Raw genomic sequence first — 23,780 nt, 5'->3', positions numbered from 1 at the left:
CTTTTAATACTTTTATTATTCATTTTACTATTCATGACGATAGAAACCTTTTCATTCGAATGTACAAACATAAATACAACATAGAATCATTGAATGTACATTCTCAGCGCTGGGTCGTCAATTAAGAAGTCGCACACAACGTATCGCTGGGGTCTTCGTTGGTCAAATTTATTGAACTTGTAGATGTCTGCTAGAAGGTGTGTGACCTTCTTCAAATTGTCTCGAAGTGGAATTCCTGGCTTAACAATCCTCTTACTGTATATCACTAATAGAACACGTTGGCACGGAAACAGAACAACAGCAGCGTCCATCTTCTTGAGTTCCTCCAAACTCTTTTTGTCTTGCTTCTCTACAACAGAACAGAGAGATGTGAAGACCAACATCTTAGGAAAGAACACATCCATCCCGTAGAGTTCCGAATGTCGAAGCAACAAGTACCTCGACATTTCAGAGAGTGTCCCTTCTTTTGCATACAAACCACTGTTGATAATTACTGGAAGGACTCTGTTCAACTCTTTAACGACTGTGTGCTGCTTACAAACAGCATTGTATTTAATTGCATTTTGAATGACGTGTGTTGCTTCTTCGTGCTGGAGGTGGAGCACAGCATTCAGTGCAAGTGAAAGTGGATAATTGTCGAAGAACCTGAGGGTGTCTTTCGTTGAACCAACTTTGACAGTTTCGATTCGGGTGTATGGAATAGCCTCTCCGCCACAGAGGAGTACGTCTTCAATTATCACCTGGAAATAGTTCAAGTTATACAACTTCCCAAATTTGAGTTTAAAATAGAAATGTGTAAATGGAGTTGAACTTGGCATTGCGTTCACTGTATTATACTGTTCGTCAGTAAATTCTGGCGTGACCGTTTCATGTTTGACTACCACCAACCTCTTCCCTCCCCGCGTTCGCACACACAACAGTCTATCAAACAGGTCCTTTAAAAAGACTTGATATACATTTTCATAGTTCCACTGATGAAATGATCCCCCAGTCTGTTCAACTATTTTCGATATTTGTTTGATCGCCCCGATCTCATTTGCGAATAACACGAAGTGCGTCGGATATGAAAAATTAGACTCCGTAACAAACGAAATTTCGGAAGACACGACATTTTCTGTTAAAACACAGACACGAGCATCTACTCCACTCTTCGAAAATGAATTGATTTGATTAAGTATTTCAAGTAAGTCTGAATAGTTGTTTGTTTGTTTCATCTCTCCGCTAAACGACTTTGAAAGCATTGAAATGTCTGCGTCGATGCCAACTGGACAAAACCCAAGGGTACTTGGGTTGACGTAATCTGAAAAATCGAAATTTTCATTTGTTAAATCAAGTGGGACTTGTAAAAGATGAACTTGTTCTCCCCGAGTCACAGTCACCATATACGAACTTTCGCACTGAACAAATAAACACAATTTTGTTGGTAACTTTTTTTTTTCGTGATTTTAGCCGATAAATTTGTTAAACTGGTCGTGAGCACTGACGAGATCTTCTCCTTCCTGACATTGAATAGGACAAAGAAGAGAATTTCTGTTGAGTGTGGTGCGGGGAGTTTAGAAGGAATCGAGTAGTATCCCGACGATTGATACAAGTACTCTGAGACGACTGTGGAGTTTGATGTGTATTTAGGAGAGGACATTGATTGATTGATAGCACCACAAACACAACAAAGAAACTCGCCACTCATTTGGAGGTTGTAACAGTTGTTATAACAATGGCATACCCGACACGAAAGAGGTAATTTCTGAACTGTCTCTGAACACGGAAATGGTGGTTGACATTCCAGTGGTTGACACAAAACACCAAACGGAAAGGTGTAAGGATTGGTAGCTTCGTAGTAATGGTCACATTTGATCATTGAAAAATACTGGAATTTATAAGTTCCAAGTCGTTTTTTCGTATTTTCCAATAATAACTATATTATTTATCCATAATTTTAAACTCTTTTATTACTCTATTTTCTGGTCATTATCAATCATGTTTGTCATTTTATCAATTTAATAATTTACATTCTACTTATTATGGTAAGTATCTAATAAATTTGAATTCATTTTTAAATCAAATGTTAATATGTTATAATTCGATTTTGAATTATTTTTAACATTTGTTTGTAATTCAATAAATTTACTATTAAAATAATAGTAAATTATATTATAATTAAACAAGTGTATTTATAAAAAAACAATAATATTACGTCATGTTGTTATAATTTTAAAATATGATTTATTTTTTTATAATATACTTATAATTATGTAGTTTTTTTTTCATTTTAACTATCTTTATGTTTTTTTTTGCCAATTACAATGGAAATTGACTTTCATTACTATATAAAACTATTATTAAACTATAACACCCATGAAAACAAAAAAAAATATTATAACTATAATCTATGACGATTCTAACACAAACAAACTATTAAAATATAATAATAAAAATATATTTATTATTACAAAATAGAAAAATGAAAAACAGTTTTACAATCATGTTTTTAAGTTAAATTATTATTTACGACAAAAACCTTTTTTTTTGGTGAGATACTTCCCTTAGTTATCGTTTTTTTGCTCGAAAAAGAACCATTTAAAACCAGTTTTTTTTATTAAAAAAAATGACACAAAGTAAAAAATAGTTTGTAAACGTTTGAAACAGCAGACAAAACAAACCATTAATTGCCAAACAAACAATTTCTTTGTTATTATTTTCACAATAGAAAAAAACAAAAACTTATCCACCAAACTTGATTTTTTGCTCTTATTTATATCACAATACCATTTGCATCTATTCCAACAAAAACGATATTTGGAGAAAAAAAACAATACCTAAACTAACACTTCTAGTTTTTTTGAACCAAATCATTCAAAAATCACACCATTCTGGCAAAATACAGAAAGGGAAATCACCCGAAACGAATGAAACATCAAAGGTTGTCAAAACGATTTGAAAAGTTGTTGTGGAATGGAATGCAATAAAAAAAAGGATGGCAACTACTAAAGGCATTCCATCTTTGTCGTATGGTTGACCAACGGCAGGCTATAGTCAACGAAATTTATGCAACCGAGGAATCGTACATTACTAAGATGCATGTATGTCTCGAAGTCTATAAACCGAAGTTACAGGCCAACTTGAGTTTGATTAAACAAGAAGACATCGACACTCTTTTCGAGCACTACGACGAGATCCTCCAAATCAATGAAAAGTTCTATTCGACACTTAAGAGCTATAAAGAGAATGGGACACTCGACAAGAAGATAGGAACGACTTTTAAAATGTTCACTCCATTCTTTAAAGTCTATTTTCTATATATTTCTCACTACAACTCAACAGTCGAAATCCTCGCGACACACGATAAAAACGAAAAGTTCTTTAAGTTGATCCAGGACATATCTAAAACGACGGAAAACTTGGACTTGAGAAGTTATCTTATTATGCCTGTACAAAGACTCCCAAGATACAAACTCTTGCTCCAGGAACTCTTGAAAAATACAGAGAACACGCACGAGGATTATATGAATATTAAATCGGCGTTTGAAATGATACAAAACGTCGCAAAAGAGGTCAACGACAGAACGAAAGAGACTGAAAAGAAGTCAGCAGTGTATAAAGTGAGTCGACTGATTGAAGGACTTGACGACTTGGACTTGAACGATGTCCCAAGAGAATTGGTGAAAGAGGGGATGCTTGTCAAAGTGTGTCGATCCGGGAACAAAAATAGATTCTTTTACTTGTTCACCGATGTTATGATCTATGGAGTCGGAAACCAACACATCACCGTCAGCGAATGGTTCTATAATCGACACGTCGTCCTCGAGGACGATATAAGATATCAAAACGCGTTTTCTATTAAAAACGACGTCAAGAGTTTTACAGTGATTTGCGATAGCACGGAGGAAAAGAAGAAGTGGGTGGATGCGATCAACAGGTGCTCGAACGAACAGAGAAAGTTATTTGCGGGGGAACAAATCATCACGAAGTCGGTGTACAAAAAGAACGAGTGCAAGACATGTGTTTTGTGTGGTGGCATTTTTTCGATGGGGAATAGAAAGAGGCACTGTGCGATGTGCTCGAAATGTGTTTGTGCGAACTGTAGCAAAGGAAAGATTCCACTGCCACCGAAGAATGATATCGAGCGAGTGTGCGACGCTTGCTTCTTCAAAGTGACGGGACAGCGAATGTGCAATGAAATTAAAGGCGATGAAAAAAAGATGGACATCACTGTCATTGGCAACTTGGAATTTTCGACACAAAACGAGAAGAAGACGAAACGAAGAAAACGTCAGAAAAGTGTTGATGAGCAGTTGGGAATCAAAACAAAAGGAAGAAAAAGAATGGATAGTAAAATTGAAGAACTACTTGTCTCCCCTCGACCAATCCAACAGAACAATGTCTTCTTCGACTTTGTTGGCGAGAGTTCTGAGGAGAAGTTGACAGAACAAATTGAACAAGGAACGACTAAAAGTGAGAAAGAAGTTTTAACACCAAACCCCACACCAACATTTGTAACACCGAAGATATCAACCACACAAACACCTAAACCTTTTGTCCAACAATTTGAAATACAAATTGTAACCGCTCAACCATTACAAGAAGTGAAAACAGAGGTGAATTACCCAACAAAAACACCATCACCCGCTGTGACAATGAAAACAAAAGACCTCTACGCACTCATTCAAAACGAAATTGGAAATGATGCTAATATTTCACCAAGAAGTACTCCACAACAAACATTACCAAGTGCTCAACCACAAAATGTATATGACTTTACTCGGAAAGATGACTTAGTTGTCAGTCCATTATTTAAAATGTCTCCACTCCCTCCAAACGTTGTCCACCCAACAGACCAAAGGAAGGTGAAGGTTTGTGTGAACAAAGAGGACCGCCTCAGTTTGATCAAAGGAGCTCCGAAGCAAAATGTCTGTCCAGTTGACGACAAGTCTTCCGAGTGCACTGTCTTTATGCAGAGAAAAAGGATGTTTGAGAACAGGATACAAGTTGCGTCCGAGGAGTGCAAGAGAGATTTTTGTCTTAGGAGATCCCTCTCAAAGTTGTAAGGTTCTGTGTTTTCATAATTCTTGTTGATGAATTTGATATTAGAATTCTATTTCAAATAGTTATAACAATTATAATCAATAAAAGTGAATTATTATAATAGTAAAATTGTTAATAACATTTACTAAAAATGAAATAATAAAATAAATTAAAATTAACTAATAAGAATTGACCCAATGATAAAGAGTCGAGTAAACCCTGTTCCAATTAAAGGGAATTGGGGAAACTGAAAAACACCAAATGGACGCCAAGAAAGAAGCCCCAGCTGCTGAAGTTACTGCACCAGCCGTCGCTGCTGCCCCAAGAAGAGAAAGAGGAGAACAAAGAGGAGAGAAGAGAGGATTTGGCAACAGAAGAGGAGGACGTGGAGCCCCAAGAGGAAGAGGAGCCAGAAAGGAAGGCTCAGGTGAGTGGGTTCCAGTCACCAAGCTTGGCCGTTTGGTGAAGGATGGCAAGGTGAAAACCATTGACCAGATCTTCGAGTTTGGTTTGAAGATTAAGGAATACCAAATTGTTGACACCCTTCTCCAAGATCTTAAGGAGGAAATGATGTGCATGCAATCAGTCCAGAAACAAACTGCTGCCGGTCAGAGAACCCGTTTGAAAGCCTATATTGCCATTGGAGACGGAAAAGGTCACGTCGGATTGGGTGTCAAATGCGCTAAGGAAGTTGCTAGTGCTATTAAGGGTGCTATGATCCAAGCTAAACTCTCAATCATCCCAGTCAGAAGAGGATATTGGGGTGCTACCATCGGTACCGTCCACACCGTCCCATGCAAGCTCACTGGTGCTTGTGGTTCAGTCAGAATCAGACTCGTCCCAGCTCCAAGAGGTTCCGGAATCGTCGCTTCCGTCACTCCAAGAAAGTTCTTGGTCCTTGCTGGTATTGAGGATGTCTTCACCCAATCCAACGGTCACACCAAGACTCTCGGTAACTTCGTCAAGGCTACTTATGACGCCGTCAGACAATCATATGCTTTCCAGACAAAGGACTTGTGGAGAGCTCCAGTCAACCAACTCTCACCAATGGACAGATTCGCTAAGTTCCTCGCTGAAGAGAAGAAGAATTAAATCAAAGGTTATTCGGTGTTAATATTATATAGCTTTTTATTAATTAATCATATCATTAATTTAAATAAATAAGTAATAATTAAATTTACTATAATAACTATAAATATATAAGAATTAAGATACTAATGTTGAAACTATTTATTTAATATAATTTGTATATTTTTTTTACTGTATTGTTATAATTTCATTTTAATTATAAATTAGAATTACATTGATTATTCTAAAATAAACTAATAAGGTTTAGTTTTTAAATTATACATTCTAATTATTATTGTTTTTAGTATAATATTTGATATTATAATTATATTAATAAAAGATATTGAAATACACACAAAAATGAAAAAGAAATGACAAGGATATTCACAACCAATAATGGGAAAGGATTCAATTGAATTATTGTGAAAAGACACTTTAAAAAGAGAGCTAGAATGACTCTAACAATAATATGTGATATAACACCACAATAAGAAAATTGCGTCGGCTTTTTTTTCAAGTTAAATATATAGTTTTTTTTAAGTTTATAATATAAGTCATTTTAAAAATAAAATAATTAAATGGCAAACAAAACTATTTCAATACACAATTTAAATATAAAAAAATTGTTGGAAATTTCAAAATAATTATAATACCACTGTATTAATATATAATGGTACAAAGTATAATAATAATAAGAACGAGTACTTACCAGAAATAATTAAACTGTTTTTGTTATTAAAATATTTCACAAGATTTTTCTTAAAGATTATTCGAACTGTTTTTGTAAAACTTCGTACGTTTTTATACTTTTATAATATGAGGTGGTGTAACAATTATAATGTGTAATTTTGGGTTGATAATGTTATAATTAATGGAAAGTCCCCAAAATTTTAAAGAGCAATTAAAATGTTTTTCATTTCTACACTTTTGAATAATAAATATTGTTGTTATTCGGTTTATGTTCTTGTAAAATACACATCGAGCGATGCATCTTCTCATTTCAAGTGGAATGCAATTAGGTACACACGTGGCTATACAATTTTATCATGGAAAGAACTAAGTGTTTCATTCAAAGAATGGCAACTGAGCAAAAAATGTCTGTAGATGAACACATCAACACATTAGTTGCTAATGCACAAGTTGCGCTCAAAGAGTATTTGCAACCCGAATTCACACAAGAGAAGATCGACTTCATAGTCAAGAAGGCGTCTGTTGCTGCACTTGACAAGCACTGTTACTTGGCACAGTTGGCAGTCGACGAGACAGGAAGAGGTGTGATGGAAGACAAAGCAACAAAGAACATCTTTGCCTGTGAACACGTCACACACGAGATGAGACATGCAAAGACTGTTGGTATTGTTCATGAAGACCCATTATATGGCATCACTGAAATAGCAGAACCAGTCGGTGTGATCTGTGGAGTCACTCCAGTCACCAACCCAACATCAACTGCCATCTTCAAGTCACTTATATCAATTAAGACAAGAAACCCAATCATTTTCTCATTCCATCCATCTGCTTTGAAATGCTCTATTGCAGCAGCTACTATTGTCAGGGATGCTGCCATTGAGGCGGGTGCACCAAAGAACTGCATTCAATGGATTGAGTTTGGTGGTATTGAAGCGTCTAACAAATTGATGAATCATGCTGGTATTGCTACTATTCTTGCAACTGGTGGAGGAGCAATGGTGAAGGCCGCTTATTCGTCTGGAAAGCCAGCCCTTGGAGTTGGACCTGGAAATGTCCCATCATACATTGAGAAGTCGTGCAATTTGAAACAAGCCATCAATGATGTCGTCCTTTCAAAGTCATTTGATAATGGAATGATCTGCGCTTCAGAACAAGCCGCCATCATCGACAAAGAAATCTATGGCGATGCTGTTGCCGAATTCAAGAGACTCCACGCTTACTTTGTGAACGATGAAGAGAAGGCAAAACTCGAGAAGTTCATGTTTGGTGTCAATGGGTATTCTACAGACTCTGCCAATGCTAGACTCAACCCAAAATGTCCTGGAATGTCACCAAAGTGGTTTGCTGAGAACGCTGGATTTACAATTCCCGATGAGACATCAATTATCTGTGCTGAGTGCAAAGAAGTTGGTGTGAAAGAGCCCCTCACAAAGGAGAAGTTGTCACCCATTCTTGCTATTTTGAAGGCCGAAAACACAGCCGATGGATTTGACAAAGCCGAGGCTATGCTTGAGTTTGGCGGTCTTGGACATTCAGCTGCAATTCACTCAAGCGACTTGAAGGTTGTAGAGCAGTACGCATTGAGAATGAAGGCGTGCAGAATTCTCCACAACGTCCCATCATCACAAGGTGGAATTGGAGGAATATACAACTACATTGATCCATCATTCACACTTGGATGTGGGTCTTATGGTGGAAACTCCGTCAGTGCCAATGTCACATACCACAACTTGTTGAACATCAAGAGACTTGCTGAAAGAAGAACAAACCTCCAGTGGTTCAGAGTCCCACCAAAGATCTTCTTCGAGCCACACGCGATCAGATACTTGAAAGAGCTCAAGGAGCTTTCAAAGATCTTCATCGTCTCAGATAGAATGATGTACAAGCTTGGCTATGTCGACAGAGTGATGGACGTCTTGAAAAGAAGACAAAATGACGTTGAAATTGAAATCTTCATCGATGTCGAACCAGATCCCTCTATTCAAACAGTCAGAAAGGGACTTGCTGTGATGAACACATTCAGTCCAGATAACATCATTGCCATTGGTGGTGGAAGTGCAATGGATGCGGCTAAGATCATGTGGTTGTTGTACGAACACCCTGAAGCTGACTTCTTCAGCATGAAGCAGAAGTTCTTGGACTTGAGAAAGAGAGCATTCAAATTCCCAACAATGGGCAAGAAGGCAAGACTCATTTGCATTCCAACTACATCAGGGACTGGCTCTGAAGTCACTCCATTTGCTGTCATCTCAGACACGGAGACTGGCAAGAAGTATCCACTTGCCGATTACTCGTTGACTCCATCAGTTGCTATCATTGACCCAATGTTCTGTGTCTCATTACCAAAGAGAGCTATAGCAGACTGTGGTATAGATGTGTTGGTCCATGCAGTTGAAGCTTATGTCTCAGTTATGGCAAATGAATACACAGACGGTCTTGCTAAAGAAGCAGTCAAATTGGTCTTCGACAACTTGGTCAAGTCATACAACGGGGATTTGGTTGCACGAGAGAAGATGCACAACGCAGCTACCATTGCTGGGATGGCCTTTGCTTCCGCATTCCTTGGGATTGTTCACTCAATGGCTCACAAAGTTGGAGCTGCTTTCCATCTCCCACATGGCAGATGTGTTGCAGTCTTATTGCCACATGTTATCAGATACAATGGTGTTGTCCCAAGAAAGTTGGCGATGTGGCCAAAGTACAGCATTTATGTTGCAGACCAGAGATATCAACAACTTGCACAACTGGTCGGGTTGAAAGCCGAGACTGCAACTGAGGGTGTTGAGGTCTTTGCAAAGGCTTGTGAAAAGTTGTTGAAAGACACCGAGACAATCACTGGGTTCAAGCAGGCTGGTATCGCTGAAGATGTTTGGATGTCACACGTTAAAGAAATGGCACTTCTCGCTTTCGAGGATCAGTGCTCACCATGCAACCCAAGAATTCCAATGGTCGTCGATATGGAGAAGATCCTTAAAGAGGCTTACTATCCAATTGCTTAACTTGAATATCTTTTAATTGTTCTTTTTACTATAATATTAAATACTATTAATATTTATTTTATATATTATATTATAATATTAGTAAAAATAAAATATAAAAAAGTTTATTGTTGTTAATATTTATGATCTAAAACTATTTACAAAGAAAAAAAAATAGAAAACAAAATTAAAAAAGTTATTTTGTTGAAATAATTATTTTTAATTTGGGATTAGCAATAATCCGGTTTATTAACCATTTGAGTTCTTTTTTAATTATTTTCTGATTTCTTTTTTACCAAAATCATTGAATTGTTCTTAACAAATAATCATAAAAATAAAATATTTAGTCGAAGAAATTGCCCTTCTCAAAATTATTAAGTTATAATATGATTTATTATAATCAATTGCACACATTGATAACAAATAACAATTACTCTTTATTGGTAATATATAAATGAATAAACTAGTAATAAACAATGTGAATGTGTATTTCCAGATTAAAAAATAACTGCCACATGGATTTTTATTTTTGGTAATATCAATGAACTCTTATTGTGGATTATTTCCCGGGTTTTTCATACAAAAATTAGGCACACAAATGGAAAACAAAACAAAAACTGTGGATTTTTTATACATTTTTGGGTTTTTATATATTAAAAACACATCATTATAATCCCAAAAATGCTTTGAATTCATTTTTTTGCTTATTAAATTTGAGTGTTGACAACTTCGGCTAAACAATACCATTATTTGATTAAAACTATAGAATTCATTCACACACAACGACGTGTTGCTTTTCAATGGTCAATTATTCATATTGTAATTATCACATCTTTTTTTTTAGGCATTTCCAGTTGTCCACTTTTTGGTGGATTTTTTACTACCAACAAGCCAACGCTCTCTCGAATTAACCAAGTGGAGTCATTTCCTGCTAAACTTGAAACAAAATAGCACCAATAACCCATTTTATCAATTAAAGACAAACAATTTGAACCAAATTAACTTGATTACAATGGATAAGTTTTGAACAAGAAACTCAAATCAACACTATTAATAGAAACAATCCGTATTGACAAATCAATCCAAGCTATTAACTATAATAAAAAGGTTATATACCTAAGCTTTTAATATGAATTTGTGTGTCTTGGCAAACTCGAATCTTTCATCTTTACGATGTCTGCGACTAATATCTCAATTCAACCTTCAAGCCCTTTGTCTATGAGTGACACGGAGAGTGAATTTTCGAGCTCTCAGTCACTAAGAGAGCGGCAACCGTATCCCTTCAACCTCCACACAACATCAGACACGTTTTCAAAGACTTGTAATAAACCACCCCTTCCTTCCGATTTCACTCGAAACACGTCTCTTGAGTCTCAGCGACAATACAAGACACCAGCCAAGCGACTGAGTTACTTACGCGAGCGCAAGATAATAGGAAGGAATGAGGAATCTCAAATTATCGATGGGTTACAGTATTTATTAGTCACACAACACCATGCCACCTTCTATTATTTGAAAGAAAAGAAGTCGAAAAAGACGATTAAATTTAGGATACCTTATTCAATGGAGTTGAATGGAATTACTCTCGACGTTGATGGCTTATGTTCCATTGGAGAAAAGTGGTTAGTAGACATTGGAGTCTGTCAGAAGTCTTCTGAGAAGGACAAGTCCCAGAAACGGATTCAACGGTCCAAAGAAGCTGAAGTGAATGGGGCCTTTATATGCATTTTAGACTCATTAGGTTATACTTTAGACTTTAAGAAATTGAAAGAAAAAGTCGGGCGCAAGACGACTCCCTTTTTGAAGACGATAGCCTTAACCTTTCCTGATGGGACAATATGTTCCATAGAAGATGTGAAACTATGGGGGATGCAATATGACTTGCTCTTGAATCAACAAGACGTCTGTTAATTTAATTTAATTATCTTCTTGTGTGTATTCTGTTATTCCTTTGTCTTATTCAAATGAAGAAGAAGTGACTTACAACCCTTTCACTAGTGCATTCCCAAATTGATATCCCCATTCCTCACACTCTTTCAAGTTCTCTTCTGTCGGTTTGAATCGAAATGCAATCGGTTTGACCGGGCGACGAACAGTCAATTGATTGATTCGCATCTCTAAATTGGTCACTCCCTCACAACTCCATCCATATGATCCAAAGCATTGGACGTATCTCGAACAGTGGACTATTGGGTTCAAATGAGCCAAGATGATATACATGGGCGGTAACGCTTCACCCACCAATGTCGGCGTTCCTAATAACATCCCTTTCGACTCTTCAAAATCCTTCAAGACTTCTTCTACACTCGATGTCACTATATTATGCATTTTAACACTCGCTCCGGCTCTCTCGACACCTTCACTAATTTTCTTCGCCATCATTTCAGTATATCCATACGCACTCCCATACGCAATAACTACTTGATCTTTTAATAGAGGGGGTTGCGCCCACTGTCTGTACCGTTCGATATTCTCTTTGATATGTGTTCGTAAGACGGGGCCATGCGAACAACAAATTGCCCGTATCTCTTCGACGGGAAATCCAAATTTGGTCTCCATCATTTCAATCCCTTTCAACACAAAAGATTTGTACGGCCCAAAAATACAGTCAAAGTAGTGCTTGTACGCTTCATCTAAATCTTTGATTCGGTCTTCCATCATGTCGTTGAAGATTCGTGAATCAGCGCAATGCGCCCCAAAGACATCACACGGCAGAACAACTTTCATCTCTTGGATGACTGTCATCATCGTATCGGGCCAATGCAAAAATGGTTGAATGTGGAAGTTAAGAGTGTACTCCCCGACCCGCAACTGACGCTGTTTTGTCGTGTCGATCGTGCGAGTCGTCTTTTTGATGTGACCAATGTACTCGATGTTTGCTAAAGCAGGCTTAGTAGCTACTACTATCGCCTCCGGATACTCCTCAAGTATTTCTACAAGAGACCCACTATGGTCCGGTTCGGTATGATTACAAATAATGTAATCCAATTTCCCATTCCCTATAACATCCTTCACACGAGTGATACAATCCTGTGCAAACTGTTCTTTAACAGTCTCTATCAAAATATTGCCAGCACTCGTCGTTAATAAAAATGAATTGTACGACGTCCCAAAGGGGGTGTGCATAATAATGTCAAAAACTCGAAGATCGGTGTCTAACGCACCTACCCAATACAAATTGTCAAACACCTTCACTGCCTTGTTTTCCATCACTTGAACTTTTCAAGTTGGTGGTCAGTGTTTTTATAAAAAAAATAACACATAAAATCAACTTTAAGTATTTTTACTATTGATATAGTATTCATTATAATCTATTATATACTATTATACTATTATATTACTAATAATAATTGGTATTATAATTATTTAAATATTACAATAATTAATTACTAATAATAATTTTTATTATAAATATAGAAAACATCATTTCCTAATAATCTTTAAAACACCTCCAATGATTCATAAAGTTTTTTTTATTGATTTGAAATTCACCAACTAACAAATCTTTTTATCAATGTCGAATGTCGAGAGTGCAATTCAATTACTCAACATCCAAACAACACGAAAAATAGAAGAGAATTTGGACAGCGACAATAACACAAAAGCTGCAATCATATTGGACTACTTCAAGAGACTGAAAGAAATACAAAACCCTACAAATCAAGTAGAAACATGTGAAGTGTGCTTTGAAGACATGACACCAGAGAACACTTACATTTACAAGCCTTGTGGACATTCATTTTGCTTGTCATGTGTAAAAGACACTGTCAAAGCACAAATTGAAAACAATAAAGCTAAGATACAATGTATGGAAGCGGGGTGTACTTCAGTCATTCCTTACTGTGACTTGATTCAATATAAACTTTTTGCAGATGAAAAAATGTTCCTTCAATTCAGAGAAAACTCCAAACGAGTCTTTCTGAACGGTCAACCCAACACCAGGTATTGCCCAAAATGTGAAACCCCAGTCATTGGCGATCCAAACCACCCAAAAATTGTGTGCACTACATGTGGCATATCTTATTGTTTTAATTGTCGAGTCGAGTACCATGACGGATATACTTGTGACCAATACAAAGAATGGAAGAAATTGAACGACAAAAGTGAAAGTATGTTCTTGGAATACATGAAAAATGGAGGTGGAGCGTTGTGTCCAAGTTGTGGAATGGCTGCCGAACGAATATCTGGATGCAATTGGATGTACTGTAATCCAAATGTCGGTGGGTGTGGGAAAGGGTATTGCTACGTGTGTTCGAAACTGTGCGACCACTTCTCTCCGCACATCCTTCAACGAAACTGCAGTTTGACAACTGTTGGTCATAATTGATTCTTTGCATGTTCATTAACCAACGCAACGAAGAAATGAATTAATTAAACAACAAAAGGTGACCGATGTGTTCAATGTAAAAGGTTGTGATCAATCAAAAACCTTGATATTTCTTCCAACACATAGTACAAAGAGCAACTAAAATCAGCCCAAGCGCAACCATTAATGTGTCGGCACTCGCATAATCCAAATAATAGTTGATCAACATTAAATATCCAATTGTGCTGAACCCTCTAATGTTCATCAACTCGATAAAGTACTCGCTTGCTTCTTTCAGTTTGTATTTGTTTTCCTTGTCATAGTATGTTTTAATCAAACCAAGTTTGTAAATCGCCTCGGGCTGTTGATCTTCGTACGCGATTTTATACCATTCAATTGCTTGGTCAATGTCTCTTTCCAACCCTTTCCCATCGAAATACATATTTCCTATCCGAGCAGCCGCAGTGCCGGGAAGGCCAGGAATGCCATCGATTACGTATTTCCACATGGTTTCTCTTTCCATTATATGTACCATTTTATACAAATCAAGAGCTTTCTTGAAACGAAGTTCCTCCCCCACTTTACTACATCCAATTCCACCCTCTAACATGAACGCCGCGTTCAGTTGCGCACTCATAATTCCGAGTTCGCCAAGGAATTGATACAAAACCAATGCCGGCCGATACATTTGTTCCTCATAGTATCTCGAAGCAAGTTCGTCCAACAACAAAACTTCGATGTTTGTTGATAAAATACAATTTTGGATGAAAGTTGCCGCGCTCATGCACGTTATGTTGTTGTTCGGGTCGAACATCAATCGAGCTGTTTCATACATCATATGTCCGTGGTTCTCTCTTTTCAACAACATTTTCATTCGGTATTCCATCGCTCTCGTCTTGTTATATTGTACAAATTGTGGGTCATTAAACAATAACATCAAACGGTACATCGAATCTCCATGCCCTCTATTTGCGGCTTCTACCAATTTAGTTGCAACTTCCTCTTGTGAATACCCAATCGGAGAGTCTTTTTCATTAAACAACAATCCAATTCGACCCACTGCAACTGGTGTCCCCTCAATTTCCTCAAAAAACATTTCTGCGGCAGCCGTCTTGTTCTTCTCGACACCGATACCATACTCTTTTAATATTCCCGACAACACCAAACCATTTGGATCTCCGTTATCGTACGCTGCTTGGAACAAGTCATTGATTCCCTTTCCAGTATATTTCATTCGATATAATAATTTCCCCGCTTCAATCATTTCGTGTGGGAGGAGTGTCTTGTACTTCACAATATCGTCGATTGGTTGTTTAAGGTAGTTTAAAGTCTTACTAAGTTTCGACTCCATATTGATGTGTGCGTATGAAAAGGTCATGGGTTGGAAACTTGGCACCTCAAACTTCGTTTCAAACTCCGAGTCGTACCACATTGACGGTTTGAGTCCTTCCACGTAGTCAGTGACAGCTTTGATGCAGTTTTTTGAAGTGCGGAAGCCATTCAAGTTGTTGTTCCCTGAAATTATTTGCCCCAAATGATCGCCCATTTTGACAGCGATATTGAGATTGATGTCCGCGACAAAATGAGAGACTTGAGGATCCCCTAAGGCTTGGTCCCTGACATTGTCAGGTATGTCTCTAATTATCCGGTGATCTAAGTACGCCAGCAAATGCTCACGTGCAGTTTTTGGAGTTTTCTGAAAACGTTCAAAAACAGAATCCTCTAACGTCTCAGGAACGGTTGGACTCCCTGTGGCAAATTCCAATATCTCTTTGCACGAACTTAAAGCTAAGGAGATTTCTTCCTTCATTGTTACTATTATGTATAAAAAATTTACTACCAGTATGTGTGAGTGAGTTTGTGAATTAAAAAAACTAAAACCAATGGTTTTGTTTTTAAGTTTTAATGATTTTATGTGAAGTTACGAAGGACAAAAGTATTATGGCACACTACAATACAACAAACATTTCGTGGAATGGAGCGCCTGTTTTTGAAAGTTTTTTTACGGGCGTATGAAAATTGCAAGAACGAAAAGAGAAAGAGAAAGAGGACTTGCATTCTGTTTTGAGTTCTGTGAGATTTCACATTTTTTTATTGGCAATACCATTGTAAAAGTTACCATTGTTTATAATATAATTAATCTATTGTATATAATAATTTTTTTTTAAAATTTTTTTGTGTGTTTTTTTAGTAAATTAAAATAAGTTAATAATCACAATTTGTTTAATTAATTAATAGTATTATAATTTATAGTAAACTATACAATTTATTAAAATACATTTGAAATAATGCAATTTAAGATAGAAAAAAATAGTTTATTTAATGAAAAAGAATACATAAGTCCATGAGCTATAATAAAAAGACAAAGCTCAGAACGTTATAATCCACATTGTAGTTCGGACAGGGATAACTGTATACAATCATTGCTTTATGTCATACAATATAAACTATTAATCATAATTATATATAAATCGTTTTAAATAAAAAATAAATTATGGGATTACGTGTTTTAGAACAATAATAATAATTATTATTATTAATAAACTATACATAATATACTATAATTAAATGATGTTTATTTAATATCATTCACATATAAAAGTTGAACTTTATATAATTTACTAGACCAACTATCGAGTAATGGTTCATTTAATAATCAATATTGATTACAAAACAAATTATGGTGAAACTATTTTTGCACAAATTAAATATATTGACGAAACTAAAGTATTACCAATGGTTTGTTTAAACTCAAATTGGTCTATAGAATTAGACACAAACAATTTTCCCTTTGAACTGAAGTTCTCTTGTAAAAGCACAGAAAAAAACCATTCAGACCGTTTCGAGAAAATAACTCGAATCGTTGCTCTTTCCCAACCTGTTAGTAATAATGAGCCTTTAAAAATCGTTTTTGGGTGGGACAAGATGGCTCCTCTTTCCGTTCAACCTCTTTGTGTCACCATATACACTCCTCAATTTTAATTAATATTGTAGTTAATTATTATTATATTATTACTATTGGTACTAGTAATATTATAACTCTAAGTACTATTGTTTTATTATAATTATTTTATCATATCTTTTATTAAAAATATACTAGATTGACTCTTGTAAATTATTAATTACTTATTATATTATATAAATAGATTATAATGAGTATACTATTTTTTCTAATAAATTAACTATAAACACAATACTATCATTTAGAAATGCTGCACTTTAATTGTTATTTCACCTCTAATTTCGTCTTGTTGAACGATTTCTCCGACCTTTTTCAGCCGTTCGAGTTGTGAGTCGAACTCTTCATCCTTATTCATATGGTAATAAGTCAGCGTGGCTTCTGTATTGAGTTTCTTCCCAACTTCTTGTTTAAGAGTTCCTGTGGGGTAGACAATTGCGTTTCCCCTTTCAATTTGGATTTCACAATCAAAATTGACTCCTGTGATGTCGACGTTCTTCCACTCAATTTGTCCAACATCTGTCCGTCCAAATACAAAACTTTTGAGGTGTTTCAGACTCTCGACGTCCATCTTCTGTAATTCTTCCATACTCGGAACACTATAATACTCCTTTCTATGACTGCGTGGTACATATTTAAAGACTGGAACAGTCTTCACCATCACTGCTTTTTCTTCTGTATGTGGTTGAGTCTCATCGACTTTCACAACACGTGTTGGTATTTTTTTCGCGACTTCTTGAGGTGGGTCATCGCGATGCGCTTCGTGCATAGTCTTTCTAAAGACCAGAATGAGTGCTTTGCTTTGGATTTGGCTTCTCATTTCATCAAGCGCGTCGTCGACTTTTGGTTCCTTTTCGACGATCTTCAGTGGTGTTGTTGGAGGCAATACAAGTTGTGGTTGTTGCATTTGGTTCGCAAGTTGTTGTTGTCCATACAATCCTGGAGTATTCCCAAACAAGCCATTGCTCTGTTGTTGATTCCCAAACATCGAATTTTGTTGTTGTCCCAATGCTCCCATCCCATTCCCAAACAAGTTATTGCTTTGTTGTTGATTCCCAAATAAAGAACTTGTAGTACTATTCCCAAACAAATTCCCCCCTAACCCACTTTGTTGTTGTGTATTCCCTCCAAATAAGTTATTTTGTGGTTGACCCCCCATAAGAGGATTACTCCCTATTTGCGACGGTGTATTCCCAAATAAGGAATTGCCCATTTGTGGCTGTGTCATCCCCGATAACCCAGTCCCTTGCTGTTGCTGTGTTGGTTGACCAAATAAGTTTCCCCCTAACCCCCCTTGTTGAAGGGAGGTACTTCCAAATAAACTGTTTTGTTGTTGATTGCCCATCATATTAGTATTGGTACTCCCCATCTGTTGCTGCGTATTCCCAAACAACGAATTGCCTTGTGGTTGCTGTCCAAAGAAGTTCTGTTGTGTATTTCCAAATAATGAATTTGGCTGCGTCGGTTGTTGTCCAAAAGTGTTCTGCTGCGTGTTACCAAACACAGAAAGGCCAGACTGCGGTTTTGCAGTGAACGCAGAATTGGCACCGCCAAAATTGCTTCCAAAGGTATTTCCCGTTTGTTGTGCGTTTTGTGTCATCGTCCCAAATCCAGTTTGCGTGTTTCCAAACAACGAATTTGTCGTTTGTTGATTTCCAAAGACGTTTTGTTGTTGTCCGAAGGTGTTTCCCTGTTGTTGAGTTCCAAAGAGATTTTGATTTCCTTGTTGGTTAAAAGTATTTGCGAAGTTATTTTGTTGTTGTTGCTGTTGACCTCCAAAGAGGTTCTGTGAAGTGAAGAGAGTGTTTTGTTGTTGTTGTTGGCCAAACAAAGAATTGTTTCCCATCATATTTTGAGATGGTTGAGTGAATGTATTTGTTTGTTGGAAATTAGTATTAAACCCTTGCAAAGTGTTTTGCATCATTAATTGGGTTTATCAGTTAATCGCCTTTTTATTTGTTTAAGGGAATACTTCACACCCTGAGTTCAATGCTTTTAAGCAACTTCTAGTTCTTTATTAATATTCTTCTAATTAATTAATAGTTATGAAAAGTTGTGAACTTCGGCGTTTCTTACTTTATGGGTTTATCTCTTTTTATTTTTAGTGATATTCAACTCACTTTAATTCACAATTGGTGAGTTATCCCCAATTTTGTCAATCAAATAACATTTTTTCTTCGTATTCATAACATTTTTTTGTTATTAAAGGAATTATAATTATATAATATAATACTAATAAAAATAATAAACACAACCACTTTGAAGTGTATTATATTAATAGTATACTAATAGTATAACAAAAAAAAAAGAAAAAGAAAAAGAAATAACATGCCGAAGTTTATACAAAAGAAGTCATCAAAGAAGATAAAAGAGAAAGAAAAACACGACGCGAAAAAGCCTGAGAAGTTTGAGCAGACGCCATATGAGTTTGGAAAGCTATTGAAAATGGTGAAGAAGATTGGGTATGAAAATTCGACAGGTCTTTCACATGAATTACTCGAAAAGGATTATCGAGGGATTTTAGGGTTACCTCCAAAAAAAATACATATGAACTACAGAGAATACCAAGAAAAATTATTAAAAATCAAAAATGAGAAACAAATGAACAATTTACGTGGAAGAGAAGAGGAAGCTGTTGTTCCACTATCGCAACGCAAATGGGAGAACTCCAATAAAGTATCAAAGACTGAAGCCTTCAGGATTAGAGAGGCTTTGACTTTCCACGAACAATCGGCAAAGACTAAAAATGGTCAACTCTTCTTCAACGCTTCGATACACGACATAACACATAAAAATAACCCTGGCCTTGAACTAAGAAAGATCAAAACAGGGAAGGAAAGGGATATGATCAACAAGGCCAAGATGAAGAGATCGAAGAAATTATACAACACTAAGTGATTGATTTAATATTGTTTGTTTACCATTGAAAGGTGGCCTGGTATCATGATATTGGGAAAATAATAATGCATCAGAATACATAAAGATCAATCAAAATTTCTGATAATTTGCTTTGAAAACGTCGATAATTTTGACCAACCCGTCAGAGACACGGTTTCTGTCTTGTTTCCCAAGAACACCACGCAGAAACTCGACAAAGTTCGAGTTGAATTTGTTCGACGCAGGAGTCACTTTCATCACAAACCAGGCACTACCTCGGTACGATAACAGTATTTTAGTCCGGTTGTCACCAGAAAGGGTAAAGGTAAGGCACACTTCAAACAAATTTGTCTGTGGCTTGTGTTTCCGGATTTGAAAATCAAACACAAACCCACACGTTTGAGGAATATCCTTTTGGTCATTACAAATATTTCAAAAGAGTGAGAACACTTAACTTATAATATGATTTGCAACAAAAAACAAACAAAAAATGCGGAGGGTAATACAGACAACTCCTTCACACTGTCTTGTCGTACTACATTGATGTAATCTTGAACAAATAACGCTACGTTGGAAACTCTTTTAAATGGAGTGCTAAACTTTGTGTTGAAATAGTCCACAATGACTTTGGTTGTGTTGTCGTTAATAGAGAGAATAGGCTCGATTTGAATGACTTTCTGTGCATTTGTGAGTGTGAGTGGAGCAGAGACGTTGTATTGTCCCGACTTGAAAGTGTTGTTTTGGTCCGCCATGCAATTTGAGGAAGAAAAGAACAGCGAGACAAGAGAGAGGTATGCCACCCGATAAAATTGATTCAACGCCAACTCGAGATGTGTTTCGTCGACTGCATCCTTTTTTAATGGAAGTGACTTGAAAATTGTTTCTGTGAAAGGACCTATGAAAGGGTAGTAGTCAAATGATATTTTGCGGTTAAAGTGATGGACAACTCTGTAGAATGAATTGAAATTGATTTGTGTTGCGCCTTCTGGCGCCACGGAAAACGTGTAAATGAAGAAGTTGTATATATCCAGAGTGTATGAAGTTTGTGTTGTCATTGGGTGGTTTACAACGCCTTCCAACACATGGCTATTTAAGCCTCTAATCGCGTTTTTCATTTCAGTAAATTGGGGGATTGTCAAGCTATCCGAAATAAACGAAAAAGTGATTCTCTTTTTGATTTTCTCAGTCACCGAACTTTGGGTGTTGGGATAGAGCACCTCACATTTCATTGAAATCTTCTCAGGATTTGTTGACACAAAATTGATTCTCAATGTATGTGCAATAGTCACGGAATTGTTTGTGTACTCGGCCTCGTTGTGCGACATTCCGTTATTGAAATTGAATAAATACGAAAAGAGAAGTACATGTAAAAATGGGGCGTAAATACCCATCAGAGTGTTAATATCGTCGTCGACGTATTTCTACATGTTAATTATGTTTTGTAAAAGTAATATGTTATAACAAACTCTTGGTATCGAAAACGAGTATACCCCATTTTTAGAGTTTTCAATATTAAGATTGATACCACTTCTCGACAGAAATAGAGTGACAGTCTCTGCATTCACCTTAATCGAAATTGAATGAATAAAAGGAATGTTAACATGTGTTATCAACAGTGAATTGTTTGCTCTTTCGATAACGTTAAAATGCTCTCCTTTCAGATTTTTGAAATACTTTGTGAAGAACAGCTTGAAAGTCGTTTGGTAAGCCTTCAGTAACATCGACTCAAATTTAGAAAAGAAAAAGTCGTAAAGGTCATCAAATGATTTCAGTACATTTTCATCACATTCAGCGCTTTGTCTCTCTTCCGAATTGATCATGTATTTCATGACAATTTGTCCATTTTCAATTCCAACATAAATGGACGCAACTTCGCTCAAAGAAAAATTAAGAGGAAATCCTCTGATCAGAGATTCTCCTGGTTGTGCTTTCAAATAATAAACTTCTGGTTCCTTCAGCTTAGAAAATTGTGAATGGACCATTGCCACGTTGTGTATTGTCGCGAGTTTTTTGCATTTTTCAAAATCTTCCATTGTCGTTTTTAGTACGTTTTCATGTGTAATAGCGATAGCCAACATTGTTTCAAAATGAAGAACCAGTGATGGGGGAAGACCGATGTCAAACAGTCTGCACTTTCCAGTCAATAAAGACACTTGAACTTTGGGTGTCTTGCAATACGACAAAGGGAATGACAGTAAGTTGTTTTGGAATATTTTGACTGTCCGTGTCGATACTTTATTGATCAACGAAAAGAGTGTTTCTGATGAATCCTACATGTTATTACAAGAAATCCACAACTTAAACATGAACATTTGGTCAAACAATTTTGTGTCTTTGTAACGGTAAGCAACAATAGAAACTCGATAAAACAAACCAACTCCATTCCAATTTCAGGTTCGTGTGTAATAACGATTTTGTGCATTGATGGGGTGTATTGAATAACCAACTTTGGTCTTGTCAGTAATCTGAAACTGGTGGGGCATTGGTCTAAAACTTCGACTGTTTGTCCCCAATAATACACGTCTATTTTATTTCCCGAATTTGAGAGTATTGAATTCATGAACGGGTATAACCCCATAGTCACACTTGATCTGGTCTTATTGACGAGAACGTGTTTGTGTACGAACACGACGTATTTGTCCAAAAACGCGCGCATTCTTTCGAGTTTTTCTTTCCATCCGTCTTCTTCTTCCATGTTTTTTCCTTCTTCTTCCATTTTCTCATTCTGCCCATTCTCAATCTTGTTGTGATCACTCAAATCTGAGCAAATGAGTGAGTTGACATAATGATTGAACTCTTGAAGCAAGAATTCGAAGGAATCGACTGGTTGTGTGTTCATTCGTTTCCAGTTAATTCCCTCTTCATTGGGGTAAATGGAGACGACATAAAACTCGACTTTGCCCCCCTCATATACTACATTTGGATTCTTTAATGTTAAAAACACCGTGAAGTTCTTTGCCTTACACACAATCATTCCGAGTATAATGTCGACACTTTGGAATATATATTCATTTGAATGGAGGTAGAAGTACTTACGAATGAACAGTGTGATCTTATTAAAGTTATTCCGAGGGTCGACAAGGGAGTTCTGGAAGTTGATGATGTCCTGGACTTTCAGCGGGAGTTTTTCGAAATTCCCTTGAAGTAATATGGAAAGTGCGGCTTCTATCTCATATGGCAATGCTCTGAAAATGGAGTAATTGTTCGAGAAGTCGACAAGGCCCTGCCCCAGCGAGTTCATATACAAAATGTTGAGTAACAAGACTTGACTCCCAACCAACACGTTTTTGATGTATGGGTGGTCAAACTTGAGGTATCGCGTCATTACCAACAAACGCATAAAGTTTTGGTGAAACCCAAATATCAAATCGACAAACTCAAATTGTCGCTTTTTGTTCATCCAATTCCGCAAATTCTCAGACACTTTCCCAATCGTCCGCTCGACCGTTCGAATCAAAGGAAATTCTACGACTGGTGCTCCAACGACGTTCATCGCCTTATAGGTTCTTTGCAGTTTTAGGGATGACGTGGAAGTCACTTTTTGTTTTACAACGCATTTTTTACTACTTTGTATAGTAATTATTTATTATAAATTGAACTATACAACGAATGAGAACAAGAGACGAAGAATATAGTTTATTATACTATACATATACTATAGAGAGAGGAATGTGATAAATAAGTAAACCCTTCGACTATTTAAGGCGTTCAACTCGAATGGTATTCATTCGGGAAGCATCGAAGACACTTTCAGGTATATGTCAGTGTTCAAAGTTTTTCCCAAGAGTAAAGGGTTAACTGCTAAGATAGTGTCTAGAACACGACTTAAATGGTCAACCATATATTAATAAGATATAAAACTTGTAAAAATAATATAACC

General features: G+C 36.4%; 11 protein-coding genes across 11 annotated transcripts; 6 read left to right on the top strand and 5 right to left on the bottom strand.

Annotated features, from left to right (window-relative positions):
• Positions 1–86: 86 nt before the first annotated feature.
• On the bottom strand, positions 87–1,382 carry EIN_498420 (hypothetical protein; the record flags this gene model as incomplete). Its single annotated transcript, XM_004261365.1, has 1 exon — positions 87–1,382. One exon carries the CDS (start codon positions 1,380–1,382, stop codon positions 87–89), a length of 1,296 nt encoding a protein of 431 aa, XP_004261413.1.
• Positions 1,383–3,008: 1,626 nt separating this feature from the next.
• Positions 3,009–5,045, top strand: EIN_498410 (Rho/RAC guanine nucleotide exchange factor, putative; the record flags this gene model as incomplete). The annotated part of the gene is made up of 1 exon (XM_004261364.1): positions 3,009–5,045. The coding sequence occupies one exon, from the start codon at positions 3,009–3,011 to the stop codon at positions 5,043–5,045; it is 2,037 nt and encodes a 678-aa protein (XP_004261412.1).
• A 238-nt stretch (positions 5,046–5,283) lies between these two features.
• EIN_498400 (40S ribosomal protein S2-4, putative) lies at positions 5,284–6,114 on the top strand (the record flags this gene model as incomplete). Its single annotated transcript, XM_004261363.1, has 1 exon — positions 5,284–6,114. One exon carries the CDS (start codon positions 5,284–5,286, stop codon positions 6,112–6,114), a length of 831 nt encoding a protein of 276 aa, XP_004261411.1.
• A 1,052-nt stretch (positions 6,115–7,166) lies between these two features.
• Positions 7,167–9,779, top strand: EIN_498390 (alcohol dehydrogenase, putative; the record flags this gene model as incomplete). The annotated part of the gene is made up of 1 exon (XM_004261362.1): positions 7,167–9,779. The coding sequence occupies one exon, from the start codon at positions 7,167–7,169 to the stop codon at positions 9,777–9,779; it is 2,613 nt and encodes an 870-aa protein (XP_004261410.1).
• Positions 9,780–10,931: 1,152 nt separating this feature from the next.
• Positions 10,932–11,669, top strand: EIN_498380 (hypothetical protein; the record flags this gene model as incomplete). The annotated part of the gene is made up of 1 exon (XM_004261361.1): positions 10,932–11,669. The coding sequence occupies one exon, from the start codon at positions 10,932–10,934 to the stop codon at positions 11,667–11,669; it is 738 nt and encodes a 245-aa protein (XP_004261409.1).
• Positions 11,670–11,738: 69 nt separating this feature from the next.
• Positions 11,739–12,968, bottom strand: EIN_498370 (type A flavoprotein fprA, putative; the record flags this gene model as incomplete). The annotated part of the gene is made up of 1 exon (XM_004261360.1): positions 11,739–12,968. One exon carries the CDS (start codon positions 12,966–12,968, stop codon positions 11,739–11,741), a length of 1,230 nt encoding a protein of 409 aa, XP_004261408.1.
• A 304-nt stretch (positions 12,969–13,272) lies between these two features.
• Positions 13,273–14,085, top strand: EIN_498360 (ariadne RING finger, putative; the record flags this gene model as incomplete). Its single annotated transcript, XM_004261359.1, has 1 exon — positions 13,273–14,085. The coding sequence occupies one exon, from the start codon at positions 13,273–13,275 to the stop codon at positions 14,083–14,085; it is 813 nt and encodes a 270-aa protein (XP_004261407.1).
• Positions 14,086–14,179: 94 nt separating this feature from the next.
• EIN_498350 (hypothetical protein) lies at positions 14,180–15,874 on the bottom strand (the record flags this gene model as incomplete). The annotated part of the gene is made up of 1 exon (XM_004261358.1): positions 14,180–15,874. The coding sequence occupies one exon, from the start codon at positions 15,872–15,874 to the stop codon at positions 14,180–14,182; it is 1,695 nt and encodes a 564-aa protein (XP_004261406.1).
• Positions 15,875–17,267: 1,393 nt separating this feature from the next.
• Positions 17,268–18,947, bottom strand: EIN_498340 (hypothetical protein; the record flags this gene model as incomplete). Its single annotated transcript, XM_004261357.1, has 1 exon — positions 17,268–18,947. The coding sequence occupies one exon, from the start codon at positions 18,945–18,947 to the stop codon at positions 17,268–17,270; it is 1,680 nt and encodes a 559-aa protein (XP_004261405.1).
• Positions 18,948–19,351: 404 nt separating this feature from the next.
• On the top strand, positions 19,352–19,921 carry EIN_498330 (hypothetical protein; the record flags this gene model as incomplete). The annotated part of the gene is made up of 1 exon (XM_004261356.1): positions 19,352–19,921. One exon carries the CDS (start codon positions 19,352–19,354, stop codon positions 19,919–19,921), a length of 570 nt encoding a protein of 189 aa, XP_004261404.1.
• A 90-nt stretch (positions 19,922–20,011) lies between these two features.
• EIN_498320 (hypothetical protein) lies at positions 20,012–23,393 on the bottom strand (the record flags this gene model as incomplete). The annotated part of the gene is made up of 4 exons (XM_004261355.1): positions 20,012–20,311; positions 20,386–21,321; positions 21,367–22,170; positions 22,275–23,393. The coding sequence occupies 4 exons, from the start codon at positions 23,391–23,393 to the stop codon at positions 20,012–20,014; spliced, it is 3,159 nt and encodes a 1,052-aa protein (XP_004261403.1).
• Between the last annotated feature and the right edge of the window lie 387 nt (positions 23,394–23,780).

The sequence above is a fragment of the Entamoeba invadens genome (genome assembly GCF_000330505.1).
Source record: "Entamoeba invadens IP1 unplaced genomic scaffold scaff_1105074724605, whole genome shotgun sequence".
Taxonomy (NCBI): Eukaryota; Evosea; order Mastigamoebida; family Endamoebidae; genus Entamoeba; species Entamoeba invadens.
Note: the sequence above shows the minus strand (reverse complement) of the source record. Positions and strands in the feature narration are given on the sequence as shown.